The sequence below is a fragment of the Phlebotomus papatasi genome, chromosome 1 (assembly GCF_024763615.1).
Source record: "Phlebotomus papatasi isolate M1 chromosome 1, Ppap_2.1, whole genome shotgun sequence".
NCBI lineage: Eukaryota > Metazoa > Arthropoda > Insecta > Diptera > Psychodidae > Phlebotomus > Phlebotomus papatasi.
In genome coordinates this window covers 41,926,451-41,946,493 of record NC_077222.1, presented here as the reverse complement: position 1 = coordinate 41,946,493, position 20,043 = coordinate 41,926,451, and the positions used below count along the sequence as shown (strand labels likewise).

The following is a 20,043-nucleotide window of genomic DNA, read 5'->3' as shown; positions in this document are numbered from 1 at the left end:
CCTCCTGAAATTATTGGATACATATGAGAGTATGAATTCTCCGCTTCCAAAAAATGTACAAGAGAGAGACTTTGAAAATTGAATGACTAGAAATTTCCTGTAAAGTTTCCGCAGTTTACAACGACATAATCTTAAAAGTTATTCAACTAATAATTTGGGTTTTCAAATTTAAGTAGATTGTGAAACGCCTGAAAACTTTAGGGATTTTAAATGTGTCAAGAACAGCTGGATAAAATGAAATTGAAATTTAAAAAGAACACGAAAACTTGTCGTAGAAACTCAAATTCATTTTTTACATTATGTTAAATATTGATGACTTCTAAATATTTAGTAGTGTAGATTTCAGATCATCTCAAAGATTTTTAAGAGGGTTTTTCGGGAATCCAAGAATCATGAACAGTAATCGTTTATTCCCTGTGGACCCTACAAATTGGGAACAATTTTCATTAGAATTTGTTTTTATTGTTGAAATTTTGACATTTTCTGAAATGTTCAGTTTTTTCATGTATATTCAGCTAATAATAAAATCAATAAAATAATAAATAATTCCTAATAAAGATTGACTTTAATAAATGATTCAAGGCTAACCCTTAATGCTGAGAAATTTGCTGATTATTGCAGCAAGTGGAAACTAAAGTTAAATGCCGACAAAACGCAGTCAATCTTCTTTACAAAAAGGAAATCTGCCAAATTTAAGCCAGAACGCCCAATAACTTTTCAAAATAAAAATATCAAATGGTCCTGTAGTTTAAAATATCTTGGCCTTGTTTTTGATCCAACTTTAACTTGGAAAGAGCATATCCACCATTCCCAGGAAAAAGCGATAAAATGCATCAAAATTTTTTATCCTTTAATTCATAGAAAATCTAAACTTTCAGAGAAAAATAAAATGCTTGTTCTAACAGCCATTGTCAGAGCATTCCTCTTATATGGTTGCCCAGTTTGGGGAAATTGTGCTAAGACACACATCTCTAAACTTCAAATTGTACAAAACAAATTTTTGAGATTAATACTAAATTTACCTATTTTCACTCCTACACATTGGCTACACGAAATAGCAAAAATCGAAACTATTGATCATCTCGTTGTCAAAATTTTAACGACTTTTCAGGAAAAATGTCACAGTAGTGCGCACCCTATTATACAAGATCTTATGGTTATGGACTCCACCTCGTCTTAATTCTTATAAGAATACAGTTTATGAAGTTTTTATTCCTAATTTTCTTCTTCACTATTTTTATAAATCAAATCTTGTAAAATTCATGTTAAAACTTTTGAATATTGTATAAAGTTGAAAAGTGTAGTAACACTGAACACTAATTTTATCGTTAAAAATTTTGTAATGTTATCAATATAATTTAGAAATAAATCGTTGTTGAAAAAAAAAATGATTCAAGGGGTTGTGTGGGTTACGAAGACTAAAAAGCAGTAAATATTTAATTTTTTTCAACATCATTAAACATTTGCTATTATTTCTGTATATAATTTTGAATATAAAATTAATTCCAACTCTTAAGCATATAATGTATATCATTTAATCTATATTTTGAGATATTTTTAATTAAAAAAAATCAATAATTCATCTGTAGAGACTTTATTTTCGTATTTCAGACATCTTTTCTGATAAAACTTACTTTGCAAGGTTACAAAAAAAGCTTAAAGTATGAATTTAGCTCTCGTTCTGAGAGAAAGTATTTTATTTTATGAGTTCTGATAAAAATCTACTTATTCTGAGTAATTGTGATTACCACAAAGCCTTTTTTAAAGTTCTCCGAAAATCAAGGTTCAATGGATGAATTTTTAATTTTTTTTAATAATGTAATTTAAATGCTATATTTTTATATGCTTAAGATTTTGACCCCTTATTAGTGCTTTAAGATCAAAATTAAAGTATGGTTAGTATTATTTAAAGCCTTAACATTAATATTCGCCATCTTAAATTCAATGTAAATGGCTTTGCCAATCTTTAAACAGGAAAAACGTTTTCTCTGTAGTAATTTCTATCTTCTATGAAGATTTTAAAGGGACAGAATAATTTTCTACCAACTTTAAATAATTTTCTTTCGTAATCTGCATTCAATCTCACATCAACAATTACTCCAAAGTTTCTGAAATGCTTTTAGTGTTCATACTTGAGATACATTTTCCACGAAATTTTCTCCAACCTAACATTTGATTGCACTTAAGACCACTCTCTCATATCTTGTAACTTTAAGTTTATTGGTATCTCTCATAGTGCAAAAGCAAATCACCACATATAGTCTATTTTTGCAAAATTGAGCAAGTGGAAAACCTGCCCATTGATGCTTAATAACTCAATACAGAGTATATAAGAGATTAAGGCAATGCGGACTGCAGACTGAACAAATTGCCACTGATAATTACTTTACTTAATAATACCTCCTGACCACTTAATACGAGATTAATTTCAATAAATTGCTTATTCACTAAATTGATTTTGTTCTCTCCTGGCTTAGCCCATCACCTCTTGTTTGATAATGCTAAGGCAAATTGCACAAAGCTATTAATTCGTGTTTTAAGTAATTTGTTTGCTAAACAGAAAGAGAATTGACACAGTGTACTGTCGAGAATTATTTCAAACTGATTTTCGTTTTATTTTTCGAATAATCCTCCAATGGAGTGTGTTATTTGAGAGTCCTTTTAGAGCTTTAAGGCAAAGAGAAGCAAATATTGAGAAAATACTTAACATTTTGAAGTCTTGTATGGGGTAAGCAAATAATTTATTGTGTCTCGTACAGCTTGTACAGTAGAATAATGCTCAATTGTAGCTCTTTCCTCTTCCTTGGGGAATTTATAGGAGATTGGATACTGTGCGAGACAATGGAATCTTAAATTATTTCGTTGCAAGTATTATCATGAAGACATTGATAATGATCCGTAATTATGTGTGTTCTTGGGGTATTATGCAGCAAATGAAGCTTCAGCATCAAGAGATGGTTAGTGATGAAAAAAATCGACGGCACGAGATTGCGGCTCTTGGTCCATTCTTCTTTGCCATCGTCTTCTTCAACAAATCGTTAACGTTAAGCCATCAACAGGGCACATTTTTTGGCTTGGGCCGGGACATCAAAAGAAAAGTTGCGAACGAAGAACAAACTCAAGAGTGCACCAGGGAGAGGAAGCATTTAGCTAAAATGCATGTAGGAGCTATCATTTAAAACACTAAACCTGATAAATGATGACTTTCAGCAATCAATTTCAGCCTCAATTGAGGAGGTCAAAGTGTTTACATTCGCCCAAGAAATCCATCTTTTCCAACACAACAAATACAAAAGAGACGATAATTGCTCAGTCATAAATACTCCGCATTTTATGTTGATGCGAAATGGCTTGAAGTGTGTCTTGAGCCCTCAACTCAAATTACCAAGTTCACTTCATGATAACAAAAAAAAAGTTATTATTTCAAGAGTGTCTGCGCGCCTTTCTCTCTCTTCCATCACCCTCAAACCGTAACTTGAGAAAATTCTTTTCTCCTCTAATGGGGTTGGTTTTCTCTTGCGACCTTTTGATGTTGGTTCAAGGAATGTTGTCGCATGCCACTTGACACCGACATGCTGTTGCTGTTACCTCCATAAGAAGCCCCTCTTTTACCTTATAAAGCCGACAGAAACAGAACGACAGAGGATGAGACGTAGGTCGGCTTGACTACGATGGGTTGTCTAAAATTATCCAAAATATACACTTAACCCTTGACTTCATGCATTCTTTTTTTACACTATACATTTTTTTTTGATTGGACATACATTTAATGTTATAGAATATTTTGGTGCTTTAAAATATTTTCGTTCTATTGCATCTTACGATTGGCTAGATGCTAGAACTTTAAAGCCATTGCCAATCAAAGAACATTATATAACATAAATATTTTATTGGATCAAATATTGATAAAAAGCAAACGAACAACAAAAAACAAAATTTCGTGAATGAAATATTGAATTAAAATATTAAATTTTAATAATCAACATCAAAGGTAAAACAGAAACGTCTTTATCAAACAGAACACCTTTGCCGAAACCTGCAAGAGAATTCAATGCTTTTAACCCTTTAAGGACGATTGGAACACCGGTGTCCCATAAAGAATATAATTTTTCCTGACTACCTAAAGTTATTTTTTCTCATGTCTGTACATAATTGTAAAGTAGAAGGTTGAAGGAATCTAAAATATTTTTTGCAAGTCTCTAGCTATTTACTATGTAGTAAATATTTAAGCTCAAAAATGGTGAATTTTTAAATTCTCAAGTTCATAATTAATTTTATTTATTTTTTATACTTCTAATTTTTTTTAAGCAAAACCCTTTTGGCAATAAAAACTACAATACTTATACGTAATATTTTTCATTAAAGTGAAAAATATTATTCATTGGTATTGTCAGAAAAATTAATTAAATTTTTGTGCTGTTTTTGTCCCTATCGTTCGTAGAAACAGAAAACACACCGAATCAGACTCTGTTGGAGTTTCTAAAGTTCGATGTAAGACTTATCATTGATTATGTTTCTCGGTTTAATTTTTATTGTTAATTTTCAGTCCGTAAAAATTGCCTCGTCGTTAAAGGGTTAAAGTTCTAAATTAAATGTTGAATAAATTCGATTTTTTATGGGCAAATTTATAGTTTTACTTTACAACTCATGTTTACAGAGTTTTAAATATTTTGTTACATGTAGATAATATGCTTTGGATTTGAAAATGCAAGAAATTATGTATCAAAAATCATTCCTTTTATCACAAACTGTTAATTACCTCAGAAAATTTCTGATTTCCAAAATTTCTTAAAAATGTTTTTGAGATATTTCGAAGAATCGTTTGTGGATTTTTTTTTTAATTTTTGAAAATACTTTAAGGATTGTCTACACAGAAAATGATATTTTGTAAAAATGTTCGTAAATGTTTATGAATTCCTATGAGGGAGTTACGAAATGCTCGTGAATCTTATGATCCACAAACAAGTTCGTAAAAGTTTGTACTTTTTTCACAAACATTGTTCGTAACATGATCATTTGACGAACATTTTTTGTATTTTTACAAACATTTGTCCGTAAATGTTTGTAAACACACAAAAATATGTTCCTAAAATTTTGTCATTTGTTCATAAATGTTCGACAGGAAAACAAACATTTACGAACAAATGACAAAATTTTACGAGCATTTTTTTTTGTTTTGAATATTTCGTAACTCCCCCATAGGAATTCACAAACATTTACAAACATTTTTACAAAATATTTTTTTCTGTGCAGACGAACATTTTGTTCATGTAATAACAACAACCTTGAATAATTACTTCTAAGGGGTTTCAAGGTTAAACGTTAATCAGGTCTAAATATCTTATTTCTTAACTTTTTAAATTTTGAAATTCATATTAAGATGGACGAAACCCACATTAGTTTGTAATAAGCCTAAAAGATTTTTTGAATGCCACAAGTTTGAACCGATAATCAATTTTAAAGCCCAAAAGCAATTAAATTATTCTTATAGAATTCGCTTAAGATTTTGAGGTCATTATAAATTGGAATGCAATTAATGAATCACCAGTAAGCATAATAGAGAGAGACTGCATTGAAGGAAATTAATGAAAATACTTGAACTTCAGGATGCTTGAATTCAGAATTTAACGGATTGAATCGGTAAACAAGTTTATTCATAATTTAATAATTTGTCAATAATTTATTATTTTATTGATTTGTTATTGACAAATTTTAGTGCAAAGTAGTAAACTCACAATTTTGAAATTTTTAGGAGTGTAATTAAATTATATTATTAATTTGTTACTATTCTATATATTATCGATAGTAAAACACAGCCATTTAAAATTGCAATACATGTTCTGGTTACAAAAATACCTATTGTATTAACTTTACTAATTAATTACTCGTAAAACAATTTTGCTTCCGGTCATAAAAATCGTTAAAGGGTTAATATAATAATTATACAAAACCTCTATTCCACCCATTCTTGATCTTTAAAGTCACACTATTCGCCTGGTTAAACTTCAGATTTCTACTCCTCCATATAGCCCAACTCATACCATCCTTCCGGGGAGCACTTCCAGTGACATGTGACTGATGTCGAGTGAAATTCGAGGCAAAGGCACGTCCATGTCGTTAGCGGAGACTCCGTGAGTGGCTTCTGAAAAACACAGCTCCTATCTAGGGCGATCCTTCCACTGTTCCCTAACACGTTCTCTCTGGAAAATCCCTCCAATCCCCCTTTTTTGCAGTGGGTGAGATGAGGATCCGGAAATGGTACACACTTCTCCGTAAATCCTCCCGGGGAGCATTTTCCTCAATTGGGGAAGTGGTGCTGCATTTGACATCAAAGAAACATTTTCAGTGGAAATATTTCGCGACCACAGAATTTCTGCGAGGCACTATATATAGTAGTTACCATGAGAGCTCTGGGCGAGATGGTCGGTTAAATATCACGCCACTTGGTCGTTCATTCGCTGTCAGAAGCACCCTAAATTATAGAACAAGTCGGATGACCCGAAGGGACATGGTTTCAATTGGTAAATTCATCTGGGAAATTTTCCGAAAATCCATAGCACTTCGAGGCATTTCCCAGAACAAAATTTCATTGAAAACTCTTGGAAAATTCTCAGAAGAGCTTTGGATGAGGAAGGTATCAAGTAATTGCATCGCGATAAAAATTCTCGAGCTCTCACAAGAGTCATTACAATTTTGAGTACGTTGAAAGTCCACGTTTTAGATACAATTTTCACGATTTTCACCGTCTCGCTAATTATTGAGCTAGTCAGAGAGCTATTGAGAACAAACTCTTAGCACAAAAGTTTTATTGCAATGCAATAATGGGAGGAATAAAATTTCATTCTAGCGAGAATAGAGAAACTCTTTTTCTCGACAAGTGCAGGAAATCAATAGGATATTGAGAAATGGTGAAGATGACAAAGAGTTAAGGATACAAGTTAGTTCGACTGGGTGCACTCGATCGGAAGGATGCAATAAATCAAATGATGTCCCAGAGATGCATCGGAAGGTACTCCTACCAGGATGAGCAGATAAATTAATTGAAATCCAATCAAGAGGATGGCTCCTTGATTGGATTTGTCGTTTTCAGCTTTCCTATACATTAGAAATTCTGTGGGAAGTCCTTAACTTAGGATGTTCCTGTTCGTGCATGCCAATGATAAGAAGGAGTAGAATTTGATAGTAACCGCGTGTCAGATGAGCGATGAGAAACCGTACTAAGCTCAAGACATAGCCTGGAAAGGTAAATTAATGGATTAACATTCCCAAAGCTGAAAGACACAACTATTCCATTATGGAGCAGAGAGAAGAGTGACAAGCGCGCTAAAAATCCATCCATCGCGTTTGATTTTAATTGATTTATCGCCGGATTCCGCGACACTAATTCATCGTATAGAAGAACAAATCGGTGGTTGAAGCTGGTTGCAGAGTGCTCCCGTGTCCGACAGGTGATCAGACCTGATTCTCTAAGACACTCTCCTTCTCAAGCTCCGCATCCAATCAGTCTCCGACATCGGTTCTCATTAAACACGCAACACTCTTCATGCCAAGATGAATATTCTTGGGTGGGATTATGATGAAGGGGACACTTTGAAAATAAATGTGAGTCTCTTGCAAATTAAAATGCAGCTGAAACTGTGAAGAATTATGGGGTACAAAGGCATTCTATTTGTGGTCACAGTGTGGTGCAGTAAGAACGCACTTCTGAAAGCTCGAAAAGACTTTGAATGCTCATCAACACATTTACTTGACGAATATGATGAATAATAGGCTTTAGTTTAAAATCTGACAATAAGATTATTCTAATTATTTTTTGCCATCCGGAAATATTATATGATTTTTTTTTAACAATCTTAGTTTATATTTTATAACGTCTGAGTTGAAATTCGATTTCAATTATCGGGCTTTAATTTTGATAATGATTAACATGGTGGAACAACGTTCTATACACTCAGAGAAATCCGAAAAAGTTAAAATAACATTCGGGAAATGTTAATTTTACCCCGCAGTATTGATCCGAAATCGGTGTAAATATTACCCTTTTTAGGTGTATTATGGGCTAAAGTTATCCTTCTTCCATGTTGATTTTACCCTTAAAAGGAGTAAAATTAACATTAAAAAATGTTAATATATTTTTACACCCAAAAAGTGTTAAAGTTGTGACGAAAAAAAGTTAATCGCAGCCTCTTTTTTTAATCAGTGTAGGAACTATGTTTTCTCATAAGTTTTCTCACAGGATCCTGGGACAACACTTACATGATATAGCGAGTACGGGAGACTGGGGCAAAATTTGTCAAAACGAAAATTTCAATATTCACTAGTTTCTAAAATAAAAGAGACTGAGGCTTGAAATTTTTGTTATAGATAGCCTTTATGAACCTTCTTAAACTTACAAAGTTTCAAGGGATTCGAGGAAGGATTATGTAAAATAAAAAATAATGAAATTTTGAGCCCTATTTTTTGAATATTTGGCTTACAGAAAATATCAATACTGATTAGCTCAATTTAAGCACATTTCTCGTTAAGATCTATCTTCGAAAAATTATCTTCGACAAAGTTGTAGAGGAATAAATTTCCTATAAAAATATGTCTATTTGATATTTTTAACGTTTTCGAGAGTAAAACGTCACAAATTATCCGCAGACTGACGAAATTTGCCCCAGTAATTTTGAGAATCTCCACAAAATCGACCTTTAGAAAGTGATTCGAAAATCACATTTCTTTCGAGATAGAGGAAAATAGTCTTCTGCAATGTTGTAGAGCAGTAAATTTCCTATAAGAATATACTCATTATAAAACGTTTAAATTTTCTCAGAACTCGTGAAAGAATTAAAAATGCGTTTTGACAAGTTTTACCCCAGTCTCCTCTACTCTGCGACTTCATTATAATGGAATACGCTTCTTTACTCATATGATAAGCATTGATAAGTTTTCGTTAGTTGAGATACAGCGTAGGCCGGTATCGGCCAAAATTCCGAGGAGTTTAAATCTTCAATGAGTCGAAATCTATAGGGTTGAAATCTCGATTTGGTTGACATCCCGAAAAACCAAAATCCCGAAAGCCAAAGTCCCGAATGGTTAAAATTCTGAAAGGGACGAAACTAAATACTTGAAGGATAATGCCTGGAAAAATCTCCCAAAACACACAAAATTGTTCCTTGTCTCCAACAAGTGCGGTTGCAACCAACGGAGCAGCTATAACACTTTGAAGAATTCGGGATTTTGACGCTTTCCGTATTTTGGCTCTTTCGGGATTATCGTTGAAAAGGATTTTGGCTTTCAAGATTTTGACCAGGACAGGATATTTCTGAGTATATGGAACTCGAATTATAAGCCTAATGCCAATAAGAGCTTTCGAGTTAGACTTAAGAATTAGGCCGGTATCTGAAACAGTAAAATTAGAACTGCAGCACCCAGGATTCTCTATTCGGAATTTGGTTCTATTATGTATCCCTTGTAGATTACTTTCTTAATGGCCTCTACACTCTAGACAAATTTATGTCCATATTTAATAGTTTGTCCTATATAAGAATAGGCAATATGCTTCAATATGGATATGAATTTCTCTGGTATACAGAGGCAATAAAGTTCAGGGTGTATTAAAGCCCTTGGTGAAAAAGTCTCAGTACTTATTAATACCTTGTAGCATCTGCCATATATTACAAGTTTGGACAGTTAAATCTGTCTTTATCTTCATCGAGATTATTTTGCAACATGTAATTTTTTTGTTTCCAAACTTTAAAAATTAAATTGTGAATTGCAAATACTTTGAGTTTCCGATCTCAGCTACTATAAATTTATCAAGACTTACTACTGGTGTCTCTCCTGTGTTTCAAATCATTTTCAAAGGGAATGTTTTGGGAAGACTCCAGAAACACCACATGCATTAATTGAGTCAAATTATGTGGGTGGATCGACGACAGTTTGAGAGACATGACTCGACATCTCAATTTCTTTGCTGCATCCCAGCAAGACAATCTTTTTTTTCCATAAACCCATTGTAGATTATGTGCTCGAATAGAACTAGCTTCAATTTATTTATCTTTCATGTGGGTGAATTTTTATTGTTATAGAGCACTTAGTCGAAGCCACAGTCATTTTTTTGCCGTTTTCACCGCGGTTCTTCCGCTCTGAGAAATCTTTAGGTGGCCACTCTTTGAAGGAGACATGTGATCACTTTTGTCAGTGGGTGTTTCTGTTAATTAACCTTTTTCTCCCCCCAGAATCTGCGTGTGTAAAAAGTTGCGTGTTGTTTATTTTATGCGATCATCGGGAGCTACCTACACGCGTGCATTAGGCCAAAATGCGCAACAGAGTTAATCACCAGGGAGCGGAATGTAGATTTAGATTAATTTAATGGTTAAACGTCTTATGTGGCAATGGGATATTTATGCAATTGCCCATAGATTATTCAGTCGTTGACAAGAATAGGTGTTCAATTATGCGTTCACAATACATTTCTGGAAATGCATTGGAAATTCAGAAGTGGGATTAAGTATAATGTATTTTTTGACAATAACTGGCAATAAAGTGTCGAGAAGTCTACTACAGTAGAACCCCGCTATAGGCCATCACTCTATAGTCAACAATTTATCGACCGTTGATTTCAAAACACTGATTTTAGGTTATGTTTTTTAGTACGCGACATGCAATGTTGTCATAATTATTTTAATATTTTTGGCAAACTTTAATGAGTAGTTCTGATAATTGTGGTCCATAATGAAGAGAGCGAGGACAAGTACCACAATCGCAAAGAAAGTGTAAGCCGTCTAGCAATTTCGATACTAAAAGTCGTTGATAATTTTAAAAAAGGGACAGATAATCCTAACCGGCTTATGTAGGTGAGATTCTTAACGTGAGCTAACTCGGAGTGCATGCAAGTTCGATTTAGAGCTGAAGTTGGGGGACGCCATTCAGTTATCTTGAATCAAATTCGTGAAATTATACAAATTTTGTATTTAAACCAAAATATCAAGGATTTGGATGAACTGACAGAAAAGTGATATATGGGTGAAATGTAGACCAGAATGTTCTTTATAATTTTGCCGTAGAACTTGAACTCATCGATTACTCAGAAGCCAAGATAAGCGAGGTTTTTTGTTTCTTAACTCGTTTTTTCATCCAGAGTGCCCCAAGTAGTCATTTGTTGAACTTCAACTATATCAAAGAATTGTTGTATTTTGCGGGACTTTCCATTTAAACCCATATTTTAAGTGTCTTGGTGGAGTAGAGGCAGTCAAATTGGCATCTGAGTGATTTCAAAGCGTTATTATTGGAAAAATCAATTTTTTCACACTTAAACGGCAAAATCGGAGTGATAGAGTAGTCTGAGTGGAAAATGATGTATGGACGAAATATAGAGACAAATGTGCTCTACAATTATGTCGAAGTAATAATCAAAATCGGTTCAGCGACAGTCGAGATAATTGAGGTTATGTGATATTGAAATTGGTTTTTCGACTGTGGCGCCCCTGGTGTTGGTCCCACGAAGTTCAAATATTCTAGAAAGTTGTAGCATTTGGTAAGATCTTTCGTTTAAGCCCTCATTCATCAAAATCGGTCATATAGAACGGGAGATATGATTTTTTGAATTTCGTGAACTTTGACCCCTCATATCTTCGGTTCTATTGAAAACACAACGCACATACGCACCATTTTGGAAACGTCCTAGACTGGGCTACAACATACTAAAATTTCATTAACTTGCACAATGCCGTTTTTGAGAAAAGTGACTTTGAATTTCGATGAATTTTGACGCTATCACAGCGCCACCTGTGGTGACTTTTTGAACTTCCATCTGAAAGTGCTCATCGAGACGAAACCAAAAAGGTAAAATTTAGGTCGCTATGTTAGTTAGAACCGGAGATAGAGGCCGGTCAATGTTCGAACTTTGACCCCTTATAGCTCGGGTCAGGGGTTATAGATCGACTTAAGGTTTTTTTTGTTTGATAGGTATAATCAACGGCTACAACATACTAAATTTTCAGCCCGATGCACAATGGAATTTTTGAGTTATTTAACTTATAAGATTTAAAAATTTTCTTTTTAATAATAGCGCCCCTAGCGGTGGTTTTATGAGCTTGCGATGTTAGAAGGGGAAGTGGAATTTCACGAGAGCTTTCCAAAAAGCCCTCACTTTTTAAATTCTAACAATTATAACCGGAGTTATGGCAATTTTAAGAAATTTTTTTTGGACCCTTATAGCTCGGGTCAGGGGGGTCGAGGGACCTTAAGTTTGGTATTGATGGAAAGCTCTAAGGCCCAGCTATAACATACTAAAATTTGAGCCCGCTCGATGCCATAGGGGCGGAGCTATTGAGAAAACAAAAAAAGGGGGGTCTTCAAAATGGCGGAAGGAGGGGTGGGGGGTGGGGGGTCTATGCACCAAGTTGCAATTTTCACCCGATATATAACCTTTGCCGAAAACCGCAAGTCGATATCTTTTTTAGTTTAGGAGCTATTAAGCTCCAAAGAGCGGCCGGCCGGGAACGTATATTAGCCACATAAGGTAAAGTACCCTTACCCGACCGGGTTCCTCTATTCGACCGGTGGGTCAATTTTTGAATATTTGATGGTGAATTTCATCAATTTCTATGAATTTGTCACTGATTCGTATTATTTAAAGAATAATTAACCGGCCGATAATCCTAACCGGCTTATGTAGGTGAGATTCTTAACGTGAGCTAACTCGGAGTGCATGCAAATTCGATTTGATGCTGAAGTAGGGAGACGCCATTCAGTTATCTTGAATCAAATTCGTGAAATTATACAAGTTTTGTATTTGAACCAAAATGTCAAGGATTTGGATGAACTGACAGAAAAGTGTTATATGGGTGAAATGTAGACCAGAATGTTCTCTATAATTTTGCCGTAGAACTTGAACTCATCGATTACTCAGAAGCCAAGATAAGCGAGGTTTTTTGTTTCTTAACTCGTTTTTTCATCCAATCCAGAGTGCCCCAAGTGTTCATTTGTTGAACTTCAACTAAATCAAAGAATTGTTGTATTTTGCGGGACTTTCCATTTAAAATCCTATTTTAAGTGTCTTTGTGGAGTAGAGGCAGTCAAATTGGTATCTGAGTGATTTCAAAGCGTTATTATTGGAAAAATCATTTTTTTCACACTTAAACGGCAAAATCGGAGTGATAGCGTAGTCTGAGCGGAAAATGATGTATGGACGAAATGTAGAGACAAATGTGCTCTACAATTATGTTGAAGTAATCATCAAAATCGGTTCAGCGACAGTCGAGATAATTGAGGTTATGTGATATTGAAATTGGTTTTTCGACTGTGGCGCCCCTGGTGTTGGTCCCACGAAGTTCAAATGTTCTAGAAAGTTGTAGTATTTGGTGAGATCTTTCGTTTAAGCCCTCATTCATCAAAATCGGTCACATAGAACCGGAGATATGATTTTTTGAATTTTGTGAACTTTGACCCCTCATATCTCCGGTTCTATTGAAACCACAGCGCGCATACGCACCATTTTGGAAACGTCCTAGACTGGACTACAACATACTAAAATTTCATTAACTTGCACAATGCCGTTTTTGAGAAAAGTGACTTTGAATTTCGATGAATTTTGACGCTATCACAGCGCCACCTGTGGTGACTTTTTGAACTTCCATCTGAAAGTGCTCATCGAGACGAAACCAAAAAGGTAAAATTTAGGTCGCTATGTTAGTTAGAACCGGAGATAGAGGCCGGTCAATGTTCGAACTTTGACCCCTTATAGCTCGGGTCAGGGGTTATGGATCGACTTAAGGTTTTTTTTGTTTGATAGGTATAATCAACGGCTACAACATACTAAATTTTCAGCCCGATGCACAATGGAATTTTTGAGTTATTTAACTTTTAAGATTTAAAAATTTTCTTTTTAAAAAAAGCGCCCCTAGCGGTGGTTTTATGAACTTGCGATGTTAGAAGGAGAAGTGGCATTTCACGAGAGCTTTCCAAAAAGCCCTCACTTTTTAAATTCTGACAATTAGAACCGGAGTTATGGCCATTTTAAGAAAATTTCTTTGGACCCTTATAGCTCGGGTCAGGGGGTCGGGGAACCTTAAGTTTGGTATTGATGGAAAGCTCTAAGGCCCAGCTATAACATACTAAAATTTGAGCCCGCTCGATGCCATAGGGGCGGAGCTATTGAGAAAACAAAAAAAAGGGGGGTCTTCAAAATGGCGGAAGGAGGGGTGGGGGGTGGGGGGTCTATGCACCAAGTTGCAATTTTCACCCGATATATAACCTTTGCCGAAAACCGGAAGTCGATAGCTTTTTTAGTTTAGGAGCTATTAAGCTCCAAAGAGCGGCCGGCCGGGAACGTATATTAGCCACATACTTATATATTCGTGATCAGGAAGTGCTGAAACACATTTTGGCCAAATTTGAGGTCGATCGGACGACATGAAATTTTGTTAGGATTATAGTAGGTGAGATTGTTAAGAATCTCACCTAATATTGGGAAAGATAAGTGAGACTGGGGCAAAAAGTCACAAAACGGATATTTTATTTTTTTTATGATCGCTTCAAAAATTTCTAATAAGCGCAGTTTTATAGGAAATTTACCGCTCTACAACTTTGTGAAAGTAATTTTTCTCTATTTTGTAAGAAAATACATTTATCGAGCCGATTTCTAAAAGGTAATTTTGTGACCATTCTCAAAAATGCTGGGGCAAATAGTACCAGACATTGGGTATTATCATATTTTGATTCGCTTTATTACGGGCTTCTGTAAATTTGCAAAAATACCTAGAGGACATATTTTCATAGAAAATTTATTCATCTAAACTTTTGTAAAACGCCGTTTTCTCTGCGAGAAAAGTGAGAAAACGAGGAAAGCACTTTTCAAGCTATTTTAGAAAAAAAAACACACAAAAGACTGCAAATCGTTTGACCAATGAAAACAACAAGCGGCGAGACATGGTAATGACGTTTCTTTTCGCCGTAAGACATCAGAAATTGCTTCGCTTTTTCTTACTTTTTGCTCTATACCTTTTGTTACTTTTTACCCCAAGTGGCCATTTTGAATAAAATGATTTAGTATAAGAAAAAATAATAATGCATGTCTATAAATCCCCTTGCCGGAAGACCTAGTTCCTTCATGGAATGTTGTGCCAGCATTATTATATTATATTTACACCGTTAATTTGGAATTAGTTCTAGACTTGAACCAGAGTAAGATTTTTGTAAAAGCGATGTCAAACATTGCCACATGTCAAATGTCATCCCAAATCTAATTCCTTTGAATTAGGATGGAATAGAATTGAATTGAAATCGTAACTGAATACCGATTTTACTAATAAAATGCAATTAACATTTATTCATAGAAAATAAGGATCTTCATTTTTTTGGAATCATCACGTCTTATGGCGTTTACACACTAGAAGCAATTTTCGTAAAAAAATTCCATTAAAAAAATACGTTGATGTATTAAGGGGTTTAGTAAGTGCCAATGAGGCCCTACATATATACCCGAATTCTGAAACTTAGTTTGAGCGTTTGAGTAACTTTATCATGGTCTATCATTTAATTCGCGAAGTTTTTATTCAAAGGGTGCAAGATGTTAAACCTAAAGAAAAGTTTTAGAAGTATAATGGCCTATACACTACACACTAGAGAATTTTTTGTCTATATTGAAGAGTTTTTCCTACACAAGAATAGGGAATTTACTTCAATATGAACATAAATTTCTCTAGTATGTAGAGGCCATAATATTGAAATAAGGTGATGCTTTACACAAAATACAGAACACTATATAGGAATGGTATGTTTGGTTTACCAAGGAAACCAATGGAATCTCTCTTCTGGAATCCTTCATCTCTGATTGTGGTATTCCCTTTTGCATTCTGTCTCTGTACGCATTTTAGACATTTGGAAAAATTGCATACTCCTGTATGACAGTATGATCGATCTGTGGTCAGTCTAGTGGCAATGTGAGATGCGTCATTGGACGTAGTATTGGATTTATGTGCTAATTTTTGCAAATCTCAGCACTGGTGCTCTAGCCAATAAAATTGTTTATTTTTCTCGTATTGAAAAGGAATTTTATTGCATTGTCGCGACACAATCATAAATAAAATCACGTTTAAATCTGATTAATTTGTTTCATCCGTTTTATGCACATTTGCTGGGTGTACTATACCCAATGTGTGGAATATTGTTTGGTCCCAAAAACTGAATGAGGATCGGTCTAGGCATGAACAATGGTAGGGGGGTGAGTTAACCATATATCATTGTGCTTTCAGCGTACCCTGGCACTCTTTTTCCATTCATGCCATTTATCTGTTTATGTTTCATTTTGGTGGACCCCGCAACAATTCTTGCAGCACAGACAAAACAAGGATTCACAGAGAGAAATGTGTGTGTAGGAAAATGTTGTTAAAATATCACAAAAGCATTGAAGTAGCACAAAAAATAATAATAATAAAAAAAAGATAGAGATTTATAGAGATATTATTTTGGGTGTTGGAACGGTGGTATGATAATAGAGAGAAATTGAGAGGATGAAAATTTATATAAGTATTTTTTTGGGGTTCAAATTTAATCACATTCTCTTTTTTTTCATTGCAGGACCACCAGGAAAGCGAGGGAAAAAGGGCAAAAAAGGAGATACAGGAGATACAGGACCAGCTGTAAGTATAGCATTCTGCCATCAAACTATCTCCACAAACTCGGTGATTTAAGTAAATCTTGAGATATTTAATTGACTTGTGATTTATTTGATCTTGTTTGAGCGTAAAGGATGATTCTGTGGACCAACGTAGTAAATTTTTATCAGTCCATTTGTTATTTGATTTACAGGGTGCCTCAGGCCTCAATGGTATTCCGGTATAAAAGAACAATTTTCCACTCATCATTCTCTTTCGTGCACGCCCTCATTTGTATTGCAAATCATAACAAACGCCTTTGCTGCATAGTCAATAAAAATTCTCTTCTATGTAAAAATGTAACAAATGCGGAAAAATAGTAATTTTCAAAATTGCTTGCCACTCACCAAGAAAAGTGAAAAGAAACCATTTAAATCACACACAAGCATGAAAAGCACGAGGACAAATAGCATCATCTGAGTTGGAAAACTAATAGAGTGACGCTATTTCTTCGTACTCTGCATTACACCCATCTATTCTCATTGTAAACCCACGATGAAAAATTATCCTGTGCTGAGACTTCGCCATGGGTGTGCAATTATTGCAAAAACCCCAGTGTCACAGTCAATTTCTATATACCAGGGTTCTCTCAAACGAAGGGTTCTCTTTAGACAAGAGGCTTTCCACTTCTGTGGTTTATGCACACATGTGGAAAAATCTGTTTTTTTTTTTGCACTAAATATAATTTAAAAATACATGAATAACTAAATTTTTTTTTTGAATTTCTTTAACCCTTTAAGGTTCAGTGGGACACCAATTTTTTTTAACTACACGGAAACAAATATTTTGTAAAAATGTTCGTAAATGTTTGTGAATTCCTATGGGGAGTTACGAAATGCTCATAAATCGTATAATCCACAAACAAGTTCGTAAGAGTTTGTACTTTTCTCACAAACATTGTTCGTAACATGATCACTTGGCGAGCATTTTTTGTACTTTTACAAACATTTGTTCGTAAATGTTCGTAAACACACAAAAAAATGTTCGTAAAATTTTGTCATTTGTTCGTAAATGTTTGTTTTCCTGTCGAACATTTACGAACAAATGACAAAATTTTAGGAACATTTTTTATGTGTTTACAAACATTTACGAACAAATGTTTGTAAAAATACAAAAAATGTTCGTCAAATGATCATGTTACGAACAATGTTTGTAAAAAAAAGTACAAACTGTTACGAACTTGTTTGTGGGTTATACGATTCACGAGCATTTCGTAACTCCCCCATAGGAATTCACAAACATTTACGAACATTTTTACAAAATATTTTTTTCTGTGTATAGAAAGTTATTTTGATCTCTAAATAGTGAAAATAATGGTTTTGGTTTTTGGGACACCGGCATACCATTCGTAGGGTTAAATCGTTACTTGGATCAGCGATTACTGCAACTTACCCGTCACCTGAATCACAAATTCTGGTATAGTACGTGTACGTAATTGTTACAAGAATTGATGATGTAGATGATGAGAAAATAACGACAATTGTTCCTACTAGCGACGAAATTCTTTCACTTTTAGTGTATATAATTAATCGGTATTTTGGAAAGAAGCTGCGTTTGTCGTCTTGACTATGTTCAACACACAGATAATTTTATATTACGTCTTTTTCAATACTTATGATATACAATTTTACGGAATATCGAAAAAATAGGTTTTGAAGAGAACAATCCAGCCACACAATTAGGCGGTAATACCGGGGGTGTGGGCGCAATATTTTATTGGTTTCTTTTACCTTCTAACAATTTTTTCTTTAAACTGACAAGTCATAAAATTTTAAACAATTTTTAAAATGTATGGCCAATTTCTTATAACTATGAGCTCAGAGTTTAACCTTTAAACTTAGCTGGCAACTCTATAAACTGCATATTGCTAAAGTAATTTTTTACTCTCCACCATAATTGTCATAAAAATGTTCAACACTAAAAAGAGGGCGTGGCCTAAAATACTAAAACAAAAGAAACCTAAAGCGAGGCTCACACTTTATCTGTTTTGTTATAGACTCTTCTGTTCATTTGTCAGACATTGCAATAAAACTAAGTTTTCGTTTAAAGTCGGGGTGGTGACATATCATGACCGGCTAACGTCTAAATCTAAAACGTTAAAAAAATTAATGGTAAATGGGTGTATATAAGAGTTAAAGTTCCAAATCAACTGAAAGGTTTTAGTGAAATGTCACACTGTTGACAGAGTCTAGAAGTATTACGGGCTGTTTAGATCCCGTTTCAACGATGAAGTATCAGATCACGATCACAGATGATGAATAATTATAATGAAAACCTAAATCAATTATTGCATTTTACGCATATTAAATTTTTTGAAATATACCCTAACTTCAAAATTTAAAATATAGAGACGAAAACCAAAATTCCTTTATAAAATAAAGTGATGACATGCCTTTTCAATTTAACTTCTGCTTTACGAGTATTTCTCGTAGAGAGAATATTTAAGCACAAAAGGGAAAACAACCCCTTTCACTTTTGTAAGTAAAATTCTCTATGGGTATACTTTGTAAACACAAATAAAGAACAAGGACGTGGCACTCTAAAGTGTATGATTTTCATGATTAAAAGACAAATGCCACCTCTTCAATTCGAAAATGGAAATTGTTAGCAATCCTCTTCACCTAATTAACAGGAATATTTAACTTTTCAGTTTTATTTACACAAAATAAACACGTATGGTATTAAAATATTTCAATAATCATGTTTAAAAGTATAGTTTATCAGAATCTTTAAGGGTCTTCTATATTAAAGAATCCTATAATTTTATTTACATTATTAAAGATACTCATATACTGTTTTACACACTGTTTAAAGTTAAACCAATTAATGATTTAGGGGACGGTGAGGTAGTTTCACACATCTATCACTTTCGGAGATACACATTTTTGGTACAGCAAATAATTATCTATGAATTGTTCTGTTCAACTGCAGATAGTTCATACTCAAAAAGAACTAACGAGACATAGTTAGTTTGAATGAAGATTGTATTTGTTTAACTAATCAGTCCTGGGTATGAATTCTGAGATGCGTGAGTTTTTCACGTGAGAAACTCATGACTTTTGGATCATCTTTTGTAAGAGTTTTGTTAAGTTTTCATGCTAAGTGTCATGTGAAACGCTTAATGCACCTAAGAATTCACAGTATACTTTTTACGAAAGCTTTACAAAACTCTAACTAAGGGTGATCTCAGAGCCGTGCATTTTTAACGTGAGTAACTCACGCATCTCAGAATTCACACCCTGGAAAAAAGCTTATCTGCGTTAAAGTACCCACTATCCCCTACTTTAAAGTGTGTCCAAAATGATGTAATGCCTGTAATGCCCTAGATACACTTACAACTTTAGCCGAGAGACGACTTAATTGAATCATTCTTTTCTGAAATTATTTCTTTACTGAACTT

General features: G+C 34.1%; 1 protein-coding gene across 2 annotated transcripts in view; it reads left to right on the top strand.

Annotated features, from left to right (window-relative positions):
* Positions 1 to 20,043, top strand: part of LOC129799755 (collagen alpha chain CG42342-like) — a 52,443-nt gene that overhangs the window by 20,737 nt on the left and 11,663 nt on the right. Inside the window, exons 2-3 of one of the 2 annotated variants that reach the window (XM_055843951.1) lie at positions 16,567 to 16,628; positions 16,798 to 16,824. In XM_055843951.1, the coding sequence (XP_055699926.1) occupies positions 16,567 to 16,628; positions 16,798 to 16,824 (89 nt within the window). The remainder of the gene's footprint in view (positions 1 to 16,566; positions 16,629 to 16,797; positions 16,825 to 20,043) is intronic. The other variant, XM_055843952.1, reaches the window with a different exon arrangement.